Below are 25,076 nucleotides of genomic sequence, written 5' to 3'. Positions count from 1 at the left end.
CCCTTCCTCAAGGGTACAACAGCAGGTCATGGGATTCAAACCTGTGACCTTCAAGTCCAAATACAGCTCACTAATCACTACACTACCTATTACCCCTATCATTCCAAAAGCAAACTAATCAGTATTAAGGACTGAAGCATGGCAACATTATACAAAACTTCACTTTATTGTAAGGAGTTGAGCCTTACAAAAATTAGTATCCATCACAAGCTTTACTTTACACATTCCAACTGTTTTACTAATTCACTCCAGATCCCATGGGCAGAGAAAAGTTCCGTTGGACAACTGTCCATTTTCGGACACTCCGGTTGGTCTTTTAGGAGGCCTTGTCTTTTAATGTCAAAGCCAAGTGTCTCCACCCACACCACCAAGTTACAGTGTACCAACCTTAAACTCTCTGATCACTAGCCGAAACATGAAGTCTCAAGCAAACTCAGCAATATTAGAACAGTGACACTATGAATGTGCATGTACAAACTAAGCACTTATTTTGCCCCTTTGTAACAGTTTGACGGTTTTGATAGAACAAACACAATTTTATCTAACGTTTTCTGTAATTCATAATGGTAAAGAAATGCACAACTTAAAACAAATCTAAAATATCAACATTTAGGTTTTTTTTTCTGGTTTCTTACGCTGGTCAGAAATTTCATTTTAGATATCAGTAAAATACATTTTGTTCTAGGAAGAAGGGGTGAGCAAAGTTTCAATGAACACTCTTTTCCTGGAAGTTTACAAGGACAAAGGGTTTACAATAAAAACAGCGTTTTATAAGCGGGGAAAAAAGTTACACAGCTTTAATCGTGTGTAGCTTCTTCTTTCTCTCCCCACTCAGTTCTTACAAGTTACCAGTGGGGGATGAAGTTAAATGTCACAGTTGATCGTGTTAAGGATGGGGATTTGTTGGGTGGTGGGGTCAGACCAGCAACATCCTTCAATCAGTGCTTCAGCACATTCAACAGGCAGCAGAGCACCTACATCCCACTTCTAGGAGTTCTTCTCCATCACTTTAACCGTGATGGTCTTGACCTCAGAGTACTCCCTCAGACTGTACTCACCCCTGGCAAAAGAAATAAACTAAAATATGTTAATCCCACTGAGGACCTGCAAAAAAAGCATACAGCTTAACAATGGAACACGCTGTCACCACTGTGGATCTGTTATTTTAATGAGTTGGGCTTATGATTGAACAGTTGGAATAATCAGAAAATAAGTCTTTATTTATTAAGTGCATAGTGGTACAGCTGCATTAGAAAGTATTCTGTGCATCCTCATAATTATCCCACAGAGGTGTCTCCAGCCTTAACATTTCACTAGTCCATTTGAAATGAGTGTAAAGTCCATATAGTTCATTTAACTACCATTCTATGTTCTGTACTTACAGTTCTCTCCCGTTACCCGACATCTTGAATCCACCAAATGGAGACTGGGAGCTCAGAGCATTAAAACAGTTAATCCTGTCAAAATAAAAAACAATTGGCACTCAAGATCTTCCTTTTTTGCTCCTTCTTAATGAATGTCATTTGATTAAGGTAATCAAATGCATCAGAGCAATCAATTAATTTCTGATATTTTACACAAAGCATTATGTATTGGAATCTGGTCTTCTGCTGTAGAAGAATGGTATTCAATAAAGGCAGTAAACTAACATTTACAGCAAACAAGCCAGTAGGAATCTTAAAATAAATTAAAGAAAAATCCTCTTCACTTATAAGACGCCCTTACCAAACTGTGCCAGCTTGTAAAGCTGCGGACAGTGTCATGGCTCTGTTGATGTCATTGGTGAAAACACCAGCAGTAAGGCCATAGTCAGAGTTGTTGGCCCTCTCGATTACCTCTTCAATGGTTTTGAACTTCATAATCTGTTGCACAGGGCCAAAGATCTGCATTGGAAATTTTGATTAAAATCCATTTAAATGCAGCAATGGCACTGATGATCAAAGAAGTATGCATGCTATGCTATAAGCTGAAAGATCTAAGGTATTCAGTCTGTCATTAAATAGCAATCTTCATGATGATATTAAGTGCAACAACTCAGTGGGGACCTTGCACTTTTAAAAAGCTAAGAATCACTTTAAAAAACAGAAGAAACAGCATTAACGGTTTAAAAGAACCTGCCACACTGAGCAGACATTTATGATATCCATTTACATTCATGCATATAGCAAATGTTTTTTTCCAAAGCAATGTGTAACTCAGTGAAAAGAAAAGTGTATTTTAGTCATGTGTGATATACCTAGGAATTATATGTGATCAAGGGGGTGTGGTGGTGCAGTGGTGCAGTGGGTTGGACCACAGTCCTGTTCTCTGGGGGGTCTGGGGTTCGAGTCCTGCTTGGGGTGCCTTGTGATGGACTGGCGTCCCCTCCTGGGTGTGTCCCCTCCCCCTACGCCCTGTGTTACTGGGTAGGCTCTGGTTCCCTGTGACTCCATATGGGACAAGTGGTTCTGAAAGTGTGTGTGTGTGTATATATATGTGACCATTTTAGAGTGCATCACAGGATAGCTACCTCTTCCTTGGCAAAATGCATGTCGTCACAGACGTTGGAGAAGACTGTCGGCTCAACATAGAAGCCTTTCAGACCAAAGGCTTTCCCTCCACACTCTAGCTTGGCCCCTTCTCTCATCCCACTCTGAATAAATTCCAGGACACGATTCTGTTGCTCCAAACTGATCTGTGCTCCAGAAACCAGAAAATTCAGGTTACAGTTATTTCACCAGTCATTACACAAGACAGAAAGATCACATTAGCAAATGGTGCTAGGTTCGCATCTTTGAGCTTTGCATTTTAACTACAGTAAAGTTGTAGTAAGCACTAGAGAGTTTGCAGTGAACCCCATTTAAACCTGGTTCCTCAGTAGTCCTTGATGTTGACCATGGTATTACCTGTGGACCCTGTTCAGTGGTGGGATCAAATGGATTCCCCACCACCCTCCGCTTGGCCCTTTCCACACTACGGCGCACAAACTCTTCATAGATGGGCTCCTCAACGTAGATACGAGATCCTGCAGTGCAGCATTGTCCGTTGTTGAAAAAAACACCCTGGTGGGCCTGCTCCACAGCCACATCCACTGTGAGAGATGAGAGTTATTACCAAGTGCATTGCTCCTTAACTGTATTCTACATTTAGTCTAGTAGTACTTAAAGGGGTCCCTTTCAAAGAGATTAAATAACTTGACAAATTGATAGAGCATTAATGTTTACACAATAACCTCAAGAGATGACTTTTGACAGCTTTTCCTTGTGCTTTAGCTGTCTATAACCTCTAGTCATTATAGACCTTATTGATCAACATTATTTGAAGTATGTGGAATTAGTTCCATTTTAAGTTCTGTTGATTCAATATCCAGCAGTTGAGAGCATGCTTCAGAGACATTCGTGGAATTAACTAGGTGATGTTATTTGTGTCCTGAACTGCTGAGATCTAATTTTTGGTTTAAGATGCTTTAGAAGAATGCATTTTAAGGAATCTGTAACCCAGTTTGAAATGTTTACCTTCCTATGGATATGTAACCTTTGATAAACAATCAAGTCTTATCCCCAAGATCAGATAAGATGTAGACTATCTCTGGGCTGGAAAAATACAAATTTAAGTCACTTGCCCATCAATGTTCACATAGTGTTTCAGATTGACTTTATTTGACAGCACAAATACACAAAGCCTACATTAAGGTAAATGAGAATGACGAAATGCCTAAACACTTACAGTCTGCATCTGCAAAAATGATATTGGGATTCTTTCCTCCAAGTTCCAGTGTTACTCTCTTCAAATTACTTCTTCCAGCTGCTTCTTGGATCAGCTTTCCAATCTAGGAAGGAAATAGCACTCAGCTGGATTCATTCAGGGTTCTTGAGCAGAAGTAAGCTCTGGCAGCCAGAAGGGTAAGTCAGGTGTAATGTACCTTGAAACAGACTAGCAAAATGCCCAAAACATACTAATCATGAACACCCTCTGATTGACAATGGGTTCCAGATGAGTGTTTGGCCTTCACGTATTTAGTCTAAACAAATCAGCCATTACGTGTCACAAGAGATCATAGCGTATGACGTGTCCTAAAAACCGTATGGTTAGTGAACAATTGCGATTATTGGAAAGGTTTTTGTCTGTAATTCTAATGGTAACTGGGCAATGACTGTACTTCTACAATTAAATATGTTCTTGTGGTGAAAGTCAAATGTATATCACACAACACAGCACAATATTCAATTCATTTTTATTGAACGCTCTTGTCACACAGTGACACAGAGCTCTGAACATAGGCATAAGACAAAGAGGCAATACAAATAGATAGCTGGCTATATATTAATTTAATATACACATACACACACACACACACACACACACACACACACACACACACACACACACAGAGTCTGAAACCACTTGTCCCAAGCAGGGTGGCAGCAGACCGGAGCCTAACCCAGCAACACAGGCCACAAGGCTGGAGGGGGAGGGGACATATGCAGGACGGAATGCCAGTCCATCGCAAGGCATCCCAAGCAGGACTCGAACCGCAGACCCACCAGAGAGCAGGACCCAGCCAAACCTGCTGCGCCACCGTGCCCCTCTATATTAAATTAATATTAAGATATTATTATATTAATATATAAAATATTAAGGCAGGTAAAGTGGTGCTGTATTACATTTAAAATTTGCCAAATGATTAGGGTTATCATTCATCCAAGGTGACAATATTAAATTTGTACAACAGTAGCCTGTTTCTCTGTAACAGGTGTAAAGGGAACAATCACTAACTTAAGAGAACGGTTCCTCCAAGCAAGGGGTTTCATCAACATCTATTGGTCATTAGCAGCGTCGTTACAAACTGCTGAAGAGATAACATGTTTGCATTTCTGAACATTCATTCAGCTGTATTCAGTATTACTGTTCTTCGTACCATACGGAAAATCAACTGGCCAAAACAAACTGAAATGATGCAGATCTTGAAGAAAATTTTAGTTAACAACATGAAGAGAATTGTGGAATTATAATTAAGGATTTGCTATTCTTAAACTTTTTTCTTCTTATCACCAATGACAATCTCTTATGTCTGCAGATGCATAATCTAGAATCTTGCTGGATACCACACACATAGCCTGCAAAGCCTCTGGTTCCAACAATAAGTATAAACATGTAGCCAGCTGTACAAAGTCTTGTTTGTCTTCTTGCCAAGGCAGAAACACTCACAGTTTATTTTAAATGCTACATTACTCAGTCACAGACATGATAGGAAAGAAATGTGGGGAATGTGCAATTACATTCACATTTATTCATTTAGCAGATGCTTTTCTCAAAAGTGACGTACATCTCATAGAAAATACAATGTGTTCATTACATTAGGAGAAACAGAGACAGTTGCAGACGTGTGATTCTTAAGCACAGTGAATTTATTTCTTTCCCCCATATGCACCAATGTTCATCACACGAGCAGCTGCATAAAACTTTATCAGAATATCAACAATTCCTGATCACCTTCCTAGTAATAACTTTTTTTTTGAGATACGTATAAATATTTACGTTACATGAAAGGAGTAGCTGCATAAAGATTTAACCGGGCATGGTCTTAAAGTTATAATGCGTGAACATTTACACCTTACATGAACTTAAAAGATCACGGGCAAAGTGAGTCTGGAAGAGGTGAGTTTTAAGACCCTTTCTAAATGTGGACAGAGATTCAGCAGTTCTGAGTGAGAGGGGAAAGTCGTTCTATCACAATGGAGCCAGAACTGATAACTTCCTTGCTTTACCATTTACAAAATGGTTTATATTTTAGATTTAGATGGTATAGATTACAAAATGTATGAATGCCTATAACTGCACCAGCATGTTTAGGGCTATTTTGTAGTATGGAATGGCTGCCTTTATGCATAAAATTTCTCTGAAGTTTTACACTAATGGCAAAGTGACAGCTGACACCCAGCTGGCAGCATACTAGTTTAAGCTGCTGCCTTTGGATCCAAAAATCATGGATTTGAATCTCACCTATTGCCGTAGCACCCTTTAGCAAGGCACTTACCCTAAATTGCTCTGGCAAAAAGTATCCAGCTGTACAAATGGATCATTAATTGTAAGTAGCTTAACATTGTAAGTTTCTTTGGAGAAAAGTGTTAGCTCAATGAATAGATGTAATGTTGTAAAGATTCAGTGGTAACGTGCAGTCTAAGAGGGCTGGGGGGAATGAAGAAGTTATACCTTCGTATAAAGGTCAGGCATCGCTGTATAGTAGCTACAGCCTCAGGTCATTTATTGCCCATTTCTCCATCTTCCTTTCAGTAAACCCTTTAAAACTGTGTTCTTATAGGTGTCAGACCTGGAAATTCAGGATTAGGTTCTGGATCATTAATACTGGGGATCAGGAGCCTATGGCTGTTTCCAGAAGGTTTCTAGCTCTTATACCATTCAAATTTTACATCAGACCAACCATGATCCATGACAATATGTCTCCAACTTATTGCATTTTCTACAAAAGGAAACAGCTGAAACTACCATATTGTGAGAATTACCTCAGTGGATCCTGTGAAAGCCACTTTGTCGATGCCCATGTGACAGGCAATGGCTGCACCGGCTGTTGGCCCAAATCCTGGCACAATATTGACAACTCCTGGTGGAAACCCAGCCTGACAAAACAATATGACAGGAAGCAAACTTCAGAAGAATACAGTGCCAAGCTAAACTGCAGGCTGATGCAAAGGGGCATGGACTTCTTCCTTATGATCCGGGGAAGGACAATATCAGTAGAGTGGGTGTTACCTCTTTAATGAGAGCTCCCATGTAGAGGCAACTCAGTGGCGTCTGCTCAGCTGGCTTCAGGACCACAGTGTTGCCACAGCAGAGGGCTGGGGCCAGCTTCCAAGCAGTCATCATTAGAGGGAAGTTCCACTGTCAACAGAAGGGTGCAGGGGGCATCACTCATTTGGCAATGGCTTGGCTCAAATGCTCCAGCTTCCTCGGTTGGTGCCAAGTCAGTCACTACCTCCTGAAACTCACACTCTCACACACACATCCTCCATAACACAGTGAGCTGCTACTTTTGTCTTCAAAGGTACGCATACATGAACTTGCTAGCATGAGGTTTATCCAGATGTCTTGAGTAACAGTCAATGGTTTTAGTGGAACAATGGAGTAATAACATTTATAGATCTCTGGAACTGCTGAGCAACTTTGGGACAAAATCGACTGTGCAGTGGCAGAGTAAACGTGTCTCCGTGATCTGTTACTGGATGGTGTTCGTGTTTTTAATCTTGTTTTACTCATTCCCTCATGACTAAATAAATTAAAAGCGGAAGGCATGTGCAACTGACGAAAACTCACTGGGATGATCTGTCCACAAACACCGATGGGTTCATTCCTGGTGAATGAAAAATAGTCTCCATCTGTGGACGAAGAGAGGCAGAAAGAGCAGAAAACAGCATTATTGTTTTTTGGTGGTCCACTTGAGTCTGGCATTAACATGAAAAGGAAATGAGGGAATGGCAAGTTAACAGGCAAGTTTGCTTAAATTTATTTTCCCTCTACCATGAGGAAACAAAAATACCAAAGACCTTTGAAGAGTTATCCTACTTTTAAAATGAAAAACCAAGAATCAGCATTCATAGAAAGGCAGGTGAGAGGAGGTGGAAATAAATCCTTAAAATATGCATCCACAGGAGCCAGCTGATTTAACAAATCTCTCATGAAGGTGGAACGTAAGGGATGGGCAATGCTCAAGATGTACACCTTGCTGCATTTACTCCAGCGATCAAACCAAATTTATGACACCTTTGCATTGTAACTGGGTCAGGAGCTATTTAGTTGGTGATTAGTCTATGCAAGTGTTAAACCAAAGGAAACCATGAGCGGCTTGCAGCAAAGATGAAGTTTGAACTGAAGGATTACTCCACTGTGCTGCAATAGAAGGGATCTAAAATGAAACAAGGCTATTCCACCTGCCATTGAATTTACTTCTATTTGCAGTTCCATCATAGCATGTAAAAGGGAAATTTTAAACACAGCACAGATGTTTTTTTTGCTCCTTCAGTTTCACTCAAAACGCCAAACCCTTCTTCCACGTGCCCCTACTCAAACAATGATTAAAGTTATGTCTCTTCATGATAGAGGTGATACAACCAGGCTACCAGTGAAATTCCTTTCAAATAATTAGACTCAGCAGATCAATCCTCCCTTCCTCTTTACATACTCAATACATAGCCATCTGAAGAGGAGGATTTATTAGTAGACCTGCCACTACCCTGTTTAACTAATTTCTTAGACGTGCCACATTATTTCCCCTTCCCCTCCTTTTCCTCCAATAAATTATGCTGCAATCAGGAGTCTGTACAATTTCTCACTTCCCCAGTTAACCCATCAGATTTAACTCACACACAGGCAAACTCATCTTCTCTGAGATGTACATCGCTTTGGAGAAAAGTGTCTGCTAAATGAATAAATGTAAACATAATATGTAAGCGGGGAGGTGTGGTGGTGCAATGGGTTTGGCCAGGACCTGCCATGTGGTGGGTCTGGGGTTGGAGTCCTGCTTGGGGAGCCTTGTGGAGGACTGGTGTCCTGTCATGGGTGTGTCCCCTCCTCCTCCAGCCTTGTGCCCTGTGTTACTGGGTTAGGCTCCGGTTTGCCACGACCCGCTCGGGACAAGCGGTTTCAGCCAGTGTGTGTGTAAAATGTAAGCTTGTATTATATACGATATAGAGACATACCCATTGGGATTGTTAGGCCATGGACCTTGTCCGCCCATCCAGCAAAGTATCGTAGGGTTTTTATGGTTCCTTCAAGGTCCAGAAAAAAGGTTTGCAGAAAAGGTTTCCCACTGTCCAGTGACTCTAGTGTCTGGGAGAGAACAGGGTATAGATGAACAGTGGCAGAGAAGCAGATGAGCCATAAAAAAACATAAAAGTTGTATATGACACTGGACAAGGCTGATATGCTGAAACACCTGGATTTTTACATACTCGCACTGAAAGTAGCACTGAGCAGCAGGCGTTTATGACTTGACTAGAGGGAAAAATGCAATTCCAAATTGTCAAATTTATACCATGAGCTTACTTTAAGCTAATTCTTAACTTTATCAATTGTCTTTGTCACCCCAGTATTCCACACAACACTTATAAGCAACTTCAAGTCATAAACAGCATAAACACTCATAAATGACGATCATATTTCATTTGCATCAGCAGTAATTAATATTTAGATGACTATCAGATGACTTGGACATTTCAATGCCCAACAGGTGGGAAAACAAGAACATTCAGAAAGATTATTCATAAATGCTCATAATCACATTGTACATTACATCTACATTTATTCATCTACCTGACACCTTTCTCCAAAGCAACTCATAATGATTTTACCCATTTATGTAGCTGGGTAATATTTACTGAGGCAAGTCAAGGTAAGCACATTGCTCAAGCTCATTACAGCAGGTGGTGGGATTTGAACCGGGGTCCTTTATGCGCAAGACAGTGCCACTTGCCACCCCTATATTAGATACATATAAGAATCATAGATTAGAGCTGCATTACTGAATGCTTTTTACTTACTGAAAAACTCAGACTACAGCCAAGCTTGGATAAGCCCATGAAAAGTCTAACTCGTCTATGATAAGAAACTCACTGCAAGGTATGTGCGGTCTCTCTCCACAAGGCCTGCTAGTTTAGACAGCAGTCTTCCACGATCAGAGGCATCCATCCTTCGCCACACAGAGCCCAGTGAGAATGCCAGACGGGCAGCCTGAACAGCCTTATCTACGTCAGCCTGTGGAGAAAAGCACAAATACACAATTTACCGCAATTGTCATCACAGAAAAGTCACATTAGTCATGAATGCACCTTCATAAGCACAGAAGGTTTAAAGCTTCACTGAATCAGATTTTGCCAACCAGGAAAGCAAGAAAAGCATGACTGCACATTCATGTTACTTCTGACTGTTGTAGCATTTCCACTTCTGGTCATTTGCAGTTAGGAACGGAGAAATGAAAGAAGAATAATAAGCAAGACTGCAAAAAATGAGAAATACTGGGAATTTGACAGAATGAGAACTTATTTACCTTGTCTGCTTCTTGAACTTCACAAATCATCTCTCCATTGGAAGGATTGTAAACTGGAAAGGCTTTTCCACTTACTGAATTTTGCCACTCATTGTTTATGAATATCTGCAGAGACCATAAAAACAGAATTTAGTGTGGTAAAAAAATATACCCCCCTCCGTGAACCGCCACCTTACCGTGGTGGAGGGGTTTGAGTGCCTGAATGAGTCCAGGAGCTATGTTGTCTGGGGCTATATGCCCCTGGTAGGGTCTCCCATGGCAGACAGGTCCTGGATGACAGACGAGACAAAGCGCGGTTCAAAAACCCCTTATGAAGAAAAAATCAAGGCTTCCGTTTACCCCGCCCGGTATGGGGTCACCGGGGCCCCACCCTGGAGCCAGGCCTGGGGGAGGGGGCTCGCATGCGAGCGCCTGGTGGCCAGGTCTATGCCCACGGGGCCTGGCCGGGCTCAGCCCGAAGCCATGACGTGGAGCCGCTCTTTGGTGGGCTCACCACCTGCCGGAGAAACCGTAAGGGGCCGGTGCATTGCGATTTGGGTGGTGGTCGGGGCCGAGTGCCCGGCCGACCCAAACCTCGGGCGCCAACTCTGGTTTTTGGGACTTGGAATGTCACCTCACCGGCGGGGAAGGAGCCTGAGCTGGTGCGGGAAGTTGAGAGATACCGTCTAGATATAGTCGGGCTCACTTCCACTCACAGCTTGGGTTCTGGAACCACTCTTCTCGATCAGGGGTGGACTCTCCACTATTCTGGCGTTGCCCAAGGTGAGAGGCGGCGGGCGGGTGTGGGCTTATTAATAGCCCCCCAGTTCAGGAGCCACGTGTTGGAGTCTACCCCGGTGAACAAGAGGGTCGTCTCCCTGCGCCTTCGGGTCAGGGAACGGTCTCTCACTGTCGTTTGTGCTTGTGCGCCAAGCGGCAGTGTAGAGTACCCGGCATTTTTAGAGTCCCTGGGGGACGTGCTGGAAAGCGCTCCCACTGGGGACTCTGTCGTTCTACTGGGGGACTTCAACGCCCACGTGGGCAGCGACAGTGACACCTGGAGGGGCGTGATTGGGAGGAACGGCCTCCCTGATCTGAACCCGAGCGGTGAGTTGTTATTGGATTTCTGTGCTAGTTGCGGTTTATCCATAACGAACACCATGTTCATGCATAAGGATGTCCATCAGTGCACTTGGCACCAGGACACCCTAGGTCGGAGGTCGATGATCGACTTTGTAGTCGTTTCTTCTGACCTTCGGCCATATGTCTTGGACACTCGGGTGAAGAGAGGGGCTGAGCTGTCAACTGATCACCACCTGGTGGTGAGTTGGATTCGATGGCGGGGGAAAAAGCTGGACAGACCTGGCAGGCCCAAACGCATAGTGAGGGTCTGTTGGGAACGTTTGGCGGAGGCCCCTGTCAGAGAGGTCTTCAACTCCCACCTCCGACAGAGCTTCAACCAGGTCCCGAGGGAGGTGGGGGACATCGAGTCCGAATGGACTATGTTCCGCGCCTCCATTGTCGGGGCGGCGGTTCGGAGCTGCGGCCATAAGATCTCCGGCGCCTGTCACGGCGGCAATCCCCGAACACGGTGGTGGACACCGGAAGTAAGGGATGCCGTCAAGCTGAAGAAGGAGTTCTATCGGGCCTGGCTGGCTCATGGGACTCCTGAAGCAGCTGACAGGTACCGACGGGCCAAACGGAGCGCGGCTCTGGCAGTCGCCGCGGCAAAAACTCGGGCTTGGGAGGAGTTCGGTGAGGCCATGGAGGAAGACTTTCGGTCGGCCTCAAAGAGATTCTGGCAAACCGTCCGGCAACTCAGAGGGGGGGAAGCGGTGTTCCACAAACACTGTTTACAGTGGAAGTGGTACGTTGCTGACCTCAGCTGAGGATGTCCTCGGGCGGTGGAAGGAGTACTTTGAGGATCTCCTCAATCCCTCCGATACACCTTCCGTAGAGGAAGCTGGGGAGGGCTCGTCCATTACCCTGGCTGAAGTTGCTGAGGTAGTCAAAAAACTCCTCGGTGGCAAGGCTCCGGGGGTGGATGAGATCCGCCCCGAGTTTCTCAAGTCTCTGGATGTTGTGGGGCTGTCTTGGCTGACACGCCTCTGCAGCATCGCGTGGAGTTCGGGAACGGTGCCTCTGGACTGGCAGACCGGGGTGGTGGTCCCTCTTTTTAAGAAGGGGGACCGGAGATTGTGTTCCAACTACAGGGGGATCACACTCCTTAGCCTCTCTGGGAAAGTCTACGCCAGGGTACTGGAAAGGAGAATCCGACCGATAGTCGAACCTCAGATTCAGGAGGAGCAATGTGGTTTTCGCCCTGGCCGTGGAACACTGGACCAGCTCTATACCCTCACTAGGGTGCTGGAGGGTTCGTGGGAGTTTGCCCAACCAGTCCATATGTGTTTTGTGGACCTGGAGAAGGCATTCGACCGTGTCCCTCGTGGCATCCTATGGGGGGTACTCCGGGATTATGGGGTTCGGGGCTCGTTGCTACGGGCTGTTCGTTCCCTGTATGACCGGAGCAGGAGCTTGGTTCGCATTGCCGGCAGTAAGTCAGACCTGTTCCCGGTGCATGTTGGACTCCGCCAGGGCTGCCCTTTGTCACCGATTCTGTTCATTATCTTCATGGACAGAATTTCTAGGTGCAGCCAGGAAACGGAGGGTGTCTGTTTTGGTGGCCGCGAGATCTCGTCTCTGCTTTTTGCGGACGATGTGGTCCTGTTGGCTTCATCAAGTCAAGACTTGCAGCGTGCACTGGGGAGGTTTGCAGCCGAGTGCGAAGCGGCGGGGATGAGAATCAGCACCTCCGAATCCGAGGCCATGGTTCTCAGTCGGAAAAAGGTGGATTGCCCCCTCCGGGTTAGGGGGGAGTTGCTCCCTCAAGTGGAGGAGTAAGTATCTCGGGGTCTTGTTCACGAGTGAGGGAAAAATGGAGCGGCAGGTTGACAGACGGATCGGTGCGGCGTCCGCAGTAATGCGATCATTGTACCGGTCTGTTGTGGTGAAGAGGGAGCTGAGTCGTAAGGCGAAGCTCTCAATTTACTGGTCGATCTACGTTCCTACCCTCACCTATGGCCATGAACTCTGGATCATGACCGAAAGAATGAGATCGCGGATACAAGCGGCAGAAATGAGTTTCCTCCGCAGAGTGGCTGGGCGCACCCTTAGGGATAGGGTGAGGAGCTCAGTCACCCGGGAGGAGCTCGGAGTAGAGCCGCTGCTCCTCCGCATCGAGAGGAGCCAGTTGAGGTGGCTCGGGCATCTGTTCCGGATGCCTCCTGGACGCCTCCCTGGGGAGGTGTTCCGGGCATGTCCCACTGGGAGGAGGCCTCGGGGCAGACCCAGAACACGTTGGAGAGACTATGTCTCCCGGCTGGCCTGGGAACGCCTTGGGGTTCCCCCAGAGGAACTGGAGGAGGTGTGCGGGGAGAGGGAGGTCTGGAGTACTCTGCTCGGACTGCTGCCCCCGCGACCCGGCCCCGGATAAAAGCGGAGGAAGATGGATGGATGGAAAAAATATACCAAAAACCTGCGAAGAATGCTAGAGTACTCTGCCAACTGGCTCAGTCCAAATGTCTACTGCAACCTGGACATGCTCTCCATTATTTCTCTAAAATACCAAACTAGTTGAACTCATATACAGTATGAAATGAAATTGCATTTGTATAAGTAAATGTTTAAATTATTAAAGCTTTAGTATGAATGGTTTGTTAAGCTACAGTGGCCAAGTGACTGTTGCTGTTCTACACATGATCGTGTTTCATACCCTTATTCATCTTTGAAAGAATGGGGAAAAATTGGGCAGGTAAAAAGGCATGTATGGCATCTTAACCAGTGGTTTTTGTCAATTTGAACATGTTACAAAAAAACTTTATTGAGGCTAAACATAACATTTGATTTTCATCAACTACTACAGAACTGTGTAAAAGTTTTAGGCACTTGGGGAAAAAAAGCTGTAAAGTGAGAATGCTTCCAAAAATAAAGCTCTTAATTAATAAACTTCCTACAAAGCTTAGTAACCATCAATTGACAACAAGCGCTTGGCACAGCGGGCTTGGCCGGGTCCCGTTCTCTGGCAGGTCTGGGCTTCAAGTCGTGCTTGGGGTGCCTTGCGATGGACTGGTGTCCTGTCCTGCGTCTGTCCCCTTTCCCTCCAACCTTGCACCCTGTGTTGATGGGTTAGGCTCCGGTTCGCCGCGACCCCACTTGGGATAAATGGTTTCAGACTCTGTGTATGTGTGCTTTCTTTCTTTACCCTTAGTGTAATACTGTAACTTTTTGCAAAAGCAATGCTTGGAAATCTAAAATATGCTCTTTCCCATTGACACTAATGCAGAAGACATTAAATAACTGTCTAAACCAAATATTTTTGTGAAACATCTAAGTGCCTAAGACTTTTGTACAGTACTGTATATCAAAAAGGAATATACACACACATTTTCAGAACCGCTTGTCCCGTACGGGGTCACGGGGAACCGGAGCCTACCCGGCAACACAGGGCGTAAGGCCTGAGGGGGAAGGGGACACACCCAGGACGGGACGCCAGTCCGTCACAAGGTACCCCAAGCGGGACTCGAACCCCAGACCCACCGGACAGCAGGACTGCGGTCCAACCCACTGCGCCACCGCGCCGCCCTCAAAAAGGAATATAACCTACAATATTAACAATGTAAGGGGGTGCGGTGGCGCAGTGGGTTGGACCGGGTCCTACTCTCCAGTGGCTCTGGGGTTTGAGTCCCGCTTGGGGTGCTTTGCAGCGGATTGGCGTCCCGTCCTGGGTGTGTCCCCTCCCCCTCCAGCCTTACGCCCTGTGTTGCTGGGTAGGCTCCGCGATGCCGTATGAGACAAGCGGTTCCAAAAATGTGTGTGTGTGTGTGTGTGTATATTAACAATGTACTACTGGAAACCACTAAATCCAGTTTCTGTTGTGACCAATTTTCTGCCATCATTAATGCCAGAGCTGCCACACATTTTCTACTACGAAAATATTTGAAAATTTGTTTGCATTTTCTTTCACTTGCTCAGCACTTCTAGTTCTCCCATGGACATACCAAGACACATCCAAACATCATTCTGCTGTGGCCAAATTATCCAGGTGAAGTCACATGAAGGACAGCTCCCTGCTTGGTACCCGTTTGCAAATGCACGCTTCACATTTTCCCCTACATTGCCGTATAACAGTCCCTGATGTAGACTTAATGGACCATTGCAGTATTGCCCTGGATTCACTCTTTTAGAATTTTGGTTTAAAAAAAAAATGCACATGTATACACTTGTTCAAAAGAACCATCCCAATGTATGGCTAGCTCTACGGCCAACTGATGCAGTAACAATATAACAACTAATTCTCGCATACTGAGGTGAGGAGCCAAAGTACTCAGTGTTTCATGAGCCTCTACTTAAATTTATGGAGAGGTCACTGTAGCTTCTAATTGCCAGTAAATTGCAGAACATTAACTTTAGAATGGCAATAAATTACCAAGGAGTTGATCCAAGCACTATCCACCATAACATCTGCTATGTCTTTATCGTCGCCACAAAAGTTAGGAAGGAAAACCAAATGTATAAGAACGTGCGACATCAGCTAGGTCCATTCTGTAAGATATCCCAACTATATTAACACTTGGTCTTACATTTATTCCCATTTAAGAGACTTAATATTCTCCCATGGATTAACTCAGCAGTCACAGCAAGGCAACGTTTAGTCTCACTCATTACAGTGAGTTAGTAAAGGTTTTGGTGGCTAAAATAACCTCCAAAAGCAACAAGAAATCAAAACTTCAGAGAGTACAGAATTACTTTAAAATTTATTGGGTCTGCTGGTGTGGCCAGTTTAAATCAGGGGCAGCCCCCTGATGGGCTAGTGGTTAGGGGAAGGCTCCAACTATGGGGAACGCTGCGGTTGATGTAGCCGTGCTCACACGGTCCTGCCAGACAAGGGGACACAATGCAAGGAGAACAGTAGATGAGACCGCCATCTAAATCATGGCCCGACAAGAAGAACCATCAGTTCTTGCTTTGTGCAGTCTCCAGGGGATTTGGGCTTTTGTTTTGTACCATTGAGAAACTTGATTTAAGAGGACAAGGTGGTGCAGTAAATCAGCTCTAGATTTTTCCACACAATATTATTTCCTTAATAAAGAGTGGAGCCAAAAGTGCAAAATATCAGGGGTCAGCCATCTTTCCCTTCCCACCACCCCTCACCGCACTTCCAAAAAAGCTTTCTGTATCGTGTAATGTAGCAGGTCTTATACTGCAGCACTGCGTTAACAAGGCACAGAGTTAGAACACCTCTAAATCTAAACTCAGGGTCAGTCATGCATTAAAATTCTTACTTGCTATTGTTAGGGTACCATTATCAGACAGTAACAAAGTAGAATTAAATATTTATCTGTATTTTGTGTTTACAATAAGGTGCACACATCTGTCCAACTTTGTTGCTTTGTAACTGAACTGGAACTCCAAATGGCCAGATGTGGCCAGTAAAACAGCTTCTCTGTTGATCCTCGACTGAAGATTAAAGCAACCTTTGGTAGCTGAACAGTCCTCTTAACAGCTGCAAACAGTTTATTTTACACCCCTGGGAGAAGAAAGATGATGTCTGAAATACTTAGATGACATCGCCCACCATGACTGTGTTCCAACATTAAAAAGGTTTTTCAAAAAAGCTGGACAATTTAAACTTTTTTGAATAGTGGTTTTTTAAACTGCCACCACACTCTGGGGCCTTCCTGCAACCCTGTTCCAAAATATTTAAAATTAACTTAGGTGTTAGTGTCCTTGCAGCATATTGCTATGAAACTGTCAATGTGCATATTCTGAACACCCTCCAGAGCATACACACACATACATACACTTGTAGCATGTCGTGTCTAATGTTCAAACATTTTCAACGAAGTTTAAGATAAAATTGCTCAATAGCTCTTAACTTTTTATTTTAAAAAGAGAAGCTGAAAAAAAGCAAGAGCACCACAGGCTGGGCCACCTCATATATGGCAACATCACTTTCAGGTCCATTGGACCAGTCTTACTTACCATTACTTGTTCCTCCACAAAGAGTCCGGTTTCAAACCAAACATCTTGTATCTCAATAGCAACAAAAGATAAACACCGAGACAACTTTGAGGGTAGAAACTCTTCTTTTAAAAGAGTGGAGGGCGTGGCAATGGAGCAAATCCCAAGGCTTTACAAGCAGAAGAAAGCTAAAGGATTCTGTCCATTGTTCTTTCTGCCAAATTAATAATTTTGCCTGTCCTTCTAAGGGCACTCGTCTTTCACTTGCAAAGCGAGCCATTTATCTACCTGACTGAGAAAAATGTTTTGAGGAGGAGGTGGCACTGTGGCTGTCCAAATGCACTTTGAGTGAAGCAATTCATTTTGTCAGCAAGGAAGTTGCTAGAGTTACTTGATAGAAAAGACTACTTGCGGAATTAGGTTTTTTGTGAGCAAAATTTAGAGTCACACTCCAAGATAAACTCATTTGAATTACCAGAATTTGACTTAATTTGAGTTCCTTTGATATCCCAACTTTGGTGTGCAAATAATTTCTATGCGTTTATAAGGACCAAATTTGGATTTTGCACACTTCCATAGAAGAGTGACATGAGACATTTATTCATTCAGCAGACACTTCTCTCAAAGCACCAGATAGTGATTATTAATTACTCATCGTTTCTTAATTTAGACAGCAGAGGCATGTAACACATACATGTACACTATTGTCCATTCAAAGCCACCAGTCTACTTGAAATGCATCTCTTTGGACTGTGGCAGGAAATGCATGCAAACATGAGGAAAACATGCAAACTTCACATAGATTGAGCAAGGATGAAACCCACATCAACCTGCACAGCCAGCTCTATCATGCCACCCAGGCCACAGACCAGTGCTACCATATTGTCTAATTTGCAGTTATACCTGGAATTCTGTAGCATTAATTTGTCAACCCTTCACAAGTTGCTAATTTCACCTGTTATAATTTCAGTAATCATAGCCTCTGTCTGGATTATTCAAACATGATCAACTTGGTTGTTCAATGCAAATTCATGTGCGTTGTTTTCATAGATTTCTTGCCTTTACAACAGGTCTGTTGTTGAGTCTGTCCATGAGTTAATTCAGATGTATTTTTAGTTTGTGAATGTTTAAGCAACAAAGGTGCAGTGGTGCAGTGGGTTGGATGGGGTCCTGCTCTCTGGTAGGTCTGGGGTTCAAGTCCCACTTGGAGTGCCTTATGATGGACTGGTGTCCTGTCCTGGGTGTGTCCCCTCCCCTTATGCCCTGTGTTGCCGGGTAGGCTCCGGTTCCCCGTGACCCCATATGGGACAAGCGGTTTGGAAAATGTGTGAGTGTTTAAGCATACCTACATAATGGCAATGAAAGACACCCAAACTGTATCATAATTAATAAAGGGAAACAGCCTTCCTATGTTATAACTTACATAAACTATTGAAGTAATTGTGTTCATATTAATGAGATTTGGTGTTACTTCAGCATAAATGGGTGTCACTTTTTGGGCTCAAAAATGCATAAATGTTACCATTGAAAGAAATGATAATTTCATTTTTGCTTTATGACAATTCAACTTCTGAAGGGTTTTTTCAAGAACCCATTATATACTTGTATTATGGGAGAAGACTGAACTTCATTCGGATAAAATTATACAATTGCCTCTTTTTATTAGAACAATTCAAGACAAGTACTTTGGATAAAGAGCTGTTCCACCAATAATAATGAAAGGTACAGAAACAAATAACTTCCAATTGAAAAGTTCATAGTGGGGCGTGGTGGCACAGTGGGTTGGACCAGGTCCTGCTCTCCGGTGGGTCTGGGGTTTGAGTCCCGCTTGGGGTGCCTTGCGACGGACTGGCGTCCCGTCCTGGGTGTGTCCCCTCCCCCTCCGGATTTGCGCCCTGTGTTACCGGGTAGGCTCCGGTTCCCTGCGACCCTGTATAGGACAAGCGGTTCTGAAATGATAGGGGGCGTGGTGGCGCAGTGGGTTGGACCGGGTCCTGCTCTCCAGTGGGTCTGGGGTTTGAGTCCCGCTTGGGGTGCCTTGCGATGGACTGGCGTCCTGTCCTGGGTGTGTCCCCTCCCCCTCTGGCCTTACGCCCTGTGTTGCCGGGTAGGCTCTGGTTCCCCGTGACCCCGTATGGGACAAGTGGTTGTGAAAGTGTGTGTGTGTGAAAAGTTCATGATTTATTCCAATGCACTTTCCCATATATAGCACTATGTATGAAAATATATACTGGACGTTTACATTCTGTGCTACTTTTGACTCATCTCTTCATCTTTCCTTGTTAACTAGTTCTAAGTCGACTTGTACTTGTGCTCTTCAAAAAGGGATCAGATTGGATGGCCCCTTGTACACCATTAAAGCCTTCTTTGGATTTCTGTGCTCCAAAGTTCCAGGCTCTAAGGAACCTACATCACCCTCCCAACTTCACAGGTGATTTGGAGATGAAAACTGAGTGTCTTAAGTGGAAAGCTACATATGGCATAGAGTTTACGGATCCCAGAGAACTTGCTGTAAAACAGGGTCCAGAGACTTGGAAATTATGTCCTCAACAGTCATTGTTTCCCAAGCAGAGTGTTTCCTGTATTTCCCTTACTTGAGCTGAGAATTAAACCAAGCTGCAGCACAGCTTCCTTCCAAAGTCACCAGTTTGCATTATGGCACTATGCTGGGATTGGAGAACAGTATACAGGTTAAACATTTTCATCATCCTACCAAGGCAACGGGTATCAGGAATGGGTGATAGTGAAAGTTTTCAAATGAATACCCTTCAGAGGTATAATATTCATACAGCAACATTTTGAGCCCAGCATCAGTCATTACAGTGAATTGCTATAGAGACAGCTACACTTTTGCATATATTTCCAGTTTGTAATTTATTGGGCAGAATTTATTCAAAAGTGCTAAAAATCCAGAGGGAACAACCTGAGAAAGCTGAGAGCTGTGTAGTGTACTCCTGTGTAGTAAAATTTGTCTTCCAGCCTTCAAGATTCACATTCAGAGCAAAAAGCTGTCAATTTCCTCCAGTTGTAAGTGCAAAGTGGAGCTGATGCTTGAATCTGCAGCAATCAACTCATGAGACAGCGTTAACCATTTATCAGTTGCATCAGGTTATTTATGCCTCCTTCACATGTGATCCTCCATGAACTAATAAAAGGGCTTGGGTGTTCAAGGACTATTGATCCCATTCATTCTGACAGAAATTAAACACATACAGTGGGTATTGTAAGTGCTAATACAAAATCTAGTCAGCACACCCAGAAGTTATCCACCTTCTCCCACAAAGGGACTAGGAGTAGATTGTCCAAATTCCAGAGGGTTAATTCCCCAAGTCACCACTGACACCCACTTATCTTTCAGTGCATACTTTGAAAATTCCTTAGATGACAAGTAATTCTGGGACAAAAGCTATGCATACCAGAAAATAAGCACCGTAAGACAGTCTTTTTAGCCTTGGCACTTCATAAGAGGTATTTCTATAACTTCAATCCAAAGACAACGTTAAACAGCTCAGCCATGATCTTTGCCATCTCAAAGAAGGTAGGATGTGCTGCAGTTTCTTCAGAGGAACTGTACTGATATTTGCCTGCCGTTTACAAGACTGTTACTTGCAAAGCCTTAGTGAACGATTGCATATTATAAAGAAAGAGACAGCTACTCTACTGAGAGACGCATTCATGCAGATCACAAAACTTTCATTCAAAACTATAACTATTTTTTAACCAAGATTTAATATGTGTTAAAGTGTCATACATAGGGGGTGCAGTGGTGCAGTGGGTTGGACCGGGTCCTGCTCTCCGGTGGGTCTGGGGTTCGTGTCCCGTTTAGGGTGCCTTGCGACAGACTGGCGTCCTGTCCTGAGTGTGTCCCCTCCCCCTCCAGCCTTACGCCCTGTGTTGCCGGGTTAGGCTCCGGCTCCCTGCGACCCCCAATGGGACAAGCGGTTTTGAAAGTGTGTGTGTCACATGTAACCATAGTTTTTCATTTGTTTTACAGCCACATTCTGTTCATTATATATAAACCATACTTTCGCTTGAGAGTTTCTAAAAAGTGACAATGCCATGTGACATAATTCTTTTGTGATGGTCATCCAACGTTCCTATTTTAGGCTGAATGAGAAAACCACTATACTGATTATGATACTTTCATGTGTTTTAATTACATGAACGGGGACTGTTATGTTGAGCAGTAAGTCAAAACTAAACCCTGACTTTGACTCACTATAACTGTGCACTTGCCCAAACATCATTATATACAGGAAATGTTTCAGTTGTGCAATTTCTGATATTGTATACAGTTTGAAGGAGAACCAGTTGTTTTCAACTCCAGAGGGAAACAGCAGTTACAGATGTAAAGGCTAGTCCGGTAGTGCTAACAACAGGACTAACAATCAAAATAAAATTGATGCCAAATCAGAGACATCTATATGGATTTATATAATTCATATACAAAAAAAAAATTGTTGGTGGTGTGCTTACCAGATGTGCTACCACTCTAAAAACAACTACACATCTGAAAAGACCAGGTGTTATCAGTGCTTCAGAAAGTTGCTGTAGGCACCTGCCAGAAGTTGAACAATTTTAACAGGTGTTAAGCACAGGGATTATATTCACCCATGATATGACTAAACATCCTTTACAACACACATCAAAAATACATGCATGTCTGTGAATTAATGTTACTGAATGACAAACTATGGGTGATAAATACCTGAAAGTCTTCATTACCAGCACAGTGTCACAACATTTAGGACACAAGGGCACAACATTTGATAGATGGATAGATAGATAGATAGATAGATAGATAGATAGAGATAGATAGATAGATAGATACTTTTGCATTTCGACAGAGTACACAGTAGACATTAATCCAGGTAGAAATGCAGGTGATTATTCTCCTGGGAAGAAAGAATGAATCCATGTGATACAGTTCAGTCAAGCCTAAATCTTTTTTTAAATAAAAGTTTATCTGGAACACTTTGTCGCGCGTGATGGAGTGTCGTGGACAGTCACACAGTGTGAGTGCAGATGGAGCCCTATATCATATATGCACCGAGTCACCGCGGAGCAAAAAAGCGCGTCGGATTCAAGAAGTCACAAACCTTGGTGTGCTTTATCTCCAGGTTGGGCAGCGGAGAAGGTGCCAGGTGGAGCGACCCCAGGAGGGCGGCGGCGTCTGCCTTCACCTCGGCGGGGAGCTCGATCTTACTGGAAGTCATCGCACCTCCGTCGTGCGTCCTTCGGCGATGCGGCTGTCAGCGTGTCCTGCGTACTTCCGACGAGGGCTTTGGAAGCAGGCTTCGCGCTCCTGTGTTTTTATGCAGCTGTCCGCCTCGGTCCCTTTTTATTGGGCACTGATCAGTTACGCCCCCCTCGAACAATTAAAACTTTCGCTCACTCCCGGCGAGCGGCGAGGACGAGAGACCAGCCCACGGACCCCAGAAAAGAGGCTCGTGCTTTCTTCTCGCTCGCGACATGCACGTTGGTGTCTGAGCGCTGCGCGCTGTGAGCCGTAACTGTACAGGTCTAGGAGAGGTGTGAAGGAGGTCCGGAAGGAAGGTTATTTTTACTCCAAACGGCGTGTTGTTGGCTCCGCGCGCTGGAATTATTAACGGACAACGTCTTATAGAGAGGAACATAGAGATAAAATCAAGGTGCAAAGCTGCCGGAATGATTTCATTTGATGATTTAAAAAAGGAAAATAACGAGCTGTGGTTAAAAAAAAAAACGGGGGGGAGATAATAAATAACAAAAAAATAAATAATAATAAATAAATAAAAGAAATAAATAATATATAAATTTTAATAACTAAATACTAAAATAACTTTAACTGATTACTTGTAGTTAGTCGTTTATTAAATATATATAACATTCCCTTAATTAATTCTACATTTCTACTATACTTTGCAAATAACTGTGAGATAGCTTGTTTAATTTTTTTAAGGTAGATTATTGCTTTATTTGTGTGAAAATCTCGAAAGTATAGGCTAAGTAAAGGTACTTTACAGTAATATTTTCCTTTTCCCCAAAGGAAAAAACTCGTCTGTAGGCTACTAGGGCGTGTAGGGCCTTTCTGTTTTCTATTTTCACTACACCAATCTGCTGAATATCGAAGCTAATTGTAAATGCAGTGGTCTAATCAGTAAGACAAATTTGTTGTATTAAAAGGGAGATAAAATACACTTTTCAGTGACTGAGTGACCTTCGGTGTTATCATATGGTACCTAAAGCAATCTTGGTTATTTTAGCAGTAGTATCCAGTCTTTCCTGCTTATGCTAGTACTTGCTGTAAAACTCAACCGAAGCTGATTTTTAAAAATATAGTGCAAAGATTTACAGAACTCACAGTACAAACAACACTTCCATCTTCTAAATCAGTAACAATTTTAATAATTTTTCGCTAGCCTACATTCATGTGAATATACAATTTGTTATTATTAATACATGGTACTGTATTCAACAATTAATGACAGTGAATATTGATAAAAAAAAGGTTATTAAATACTCAATAATACAGTAATAGTAGTGTCGGACTCTAGATCCGACATGTGTCAAAGTAGATTATAAGGAACATTTTATTTGAGTGAAATGAAGGCGACTCAGTCTACTTGCAGCAGATTAATTCTGACACTAACACATCATACGTACACACACACGGTGACAGCAGTGAATGAGGTGTCATAATTGGCGAGCGCCTGCTGTGCGTCATCTGCCCGTCAGCGCAGATCCAGGCTCCCCGCCGCACATAAAGTGCACCTTTTCGGCAAGGTGACAGTGATGAATGCGATCACACACCTTTCCTTTTGTCCCTTCCTACTTTTGTGTGTGTGTGTGTGTGTGTGTGTGTGTGTGTGCGTTCGTGTGCGCGTGTACGTGTGTGTTATGACGTTCGAGAAGCTCCTGTGTGGGCGTCTGCCTGCTTATGGAGCTCCCTCTGTCGGGGCACAACCTTAATGTCCCTAGAGCTGTGACTGAGCGTTTAGCGGACAAACAAAGCGGGCGCTGGACCAGTCTGGGGTGGGGTGTGTGGAATGTGCACCAGTGTACATGTTTGTTCCGGTTCCACTTTGTTTTCAACCCTTTTAACCAATATATAATATATATCTATTCGCAGTTGGAATACACGACGAATAACTGCAGTATTTGAATTGTTTTTAATTATCTGGAACATCGCTTAAGAAAACAATCTGTTGTGCAGGGTCATTTTGATTTTTATAATCCAAGGAATAATGATGCAAAGTATGTGCCTCTTCAAGCCGGTTACTCATTTCGAGAGTGCCATTTGAACAGTGATCGAGTGGTGGCCACTGCCACTCATGTCACTAACCATACTCCATTTAAACAGGCCTAGAGAAACAGCAGCAGCAACAACAGCAATAATAATAATAATAATAATAATAATAATAATAATAATAATAAATCATTATCCATTAGTCTTGGCTGCTCAGAAGGGGGCGACAGTGAGAAAGACGCTGTCCTGCCTTCCCCCATTGTCTCCTTTAGTTATACTGCAGCGTCTGTGTTTCCTGTGTGTGTTTCTTTGTTGTTGTACACACAAAACGCCTCTCTCCTTCACTAGAGGACATGTTTTGAGTACAACCCCTGTGAAACTGCCAAATATGTTTTGTAACTTACTACTAGGCTACAAAGAAGAACTCTTAGACTTCCTAGAGAACAAAGGAAGCATTTAGCAAAGGTTATCACAGGGGTATCTAGTCATTTTTGGCAAAGGGCTACAATTATTATTGTGAACTGGTTTGAGAGCAGACGGGGGTGCGGTGGCGCAGTGGGTTGGACCGCAGTCCTACTCTCCGGTGGGTCTGGGGTTCGAGTCCTGCTTGGGGTGCCTTGTGACGGACTGGCGTCCCGTCCTGGGTATGTCCCCTCTCCCTCCGGCCTTACGCCCTGTGTTGCCGGGTAGGCTCCGTGACCCCGTATGGGACAGGCGGTTCTGAAAATGTGTGTGTGTGTGTGTGTGGTTTGAGAGCTGTATGGGTAAAAATTATTGTGACTTATTAGCTACATTGAAAAATCATTTTAC

General features: G+C 43.8%; 1 protein-coding gene across 1 annotated transcript; it reads right to left on the bottom strand.

Moving 5' to 3' along the window:
* Nucleotides 1–210: 210 nt before the first annotated feature.
* On the bottom strand, nt 211–22,763 carry LOC108931142 (retinal dehydrogenase 2-like). The gene is made up of 13 exons (XM_018746749.1): nt 22,138–22,763; nt 10,040–10,144; nt 9,607–9,747; nt 8,694–8,823; nt 7,312–7,373; nt 6,751–6,879; nt 6,504–6,617; nt 3,706–3,808; nt 2,886–3,070; nt 2,510–2,674; nt 1,726–1,883; nt 1,383–1,457; nt 211–1,060 (listed from the first exon to the last, which is right to left on the bottom strand). Exons 1-13 carry the CDS (start codon nt 22,252–22,254, stop codon nt 988–990), a joined length of 1,557 nt encoding a protein of 518 aa, XP_018602265.1. The 5' UTR covers nt 22,255–22,763; the 3' UTR covers nt 211–987.
* Between the last annotated feature and the right edge of the window lie 2,313 nt (nt 22,764–25,076).

This window comes from Scleropages formosus, chromosome 7 (genome assembly GCF_900964775.1).
Source record: "Scleropages formosus chromosome 7, fSclFor1.1, whole genome shotgun sequence".
Classification (NCBI taxonomy): domain Eukaryota; kingdom Metazoa; phylum Chordata; class Actinopteri; order Osteoglossiformes; family Osteoglossidae; genus Scleropages; species Scleropages formosus.
This window is presented reverse-complemented; position numbering and strand designations above follow the sequence as displayed.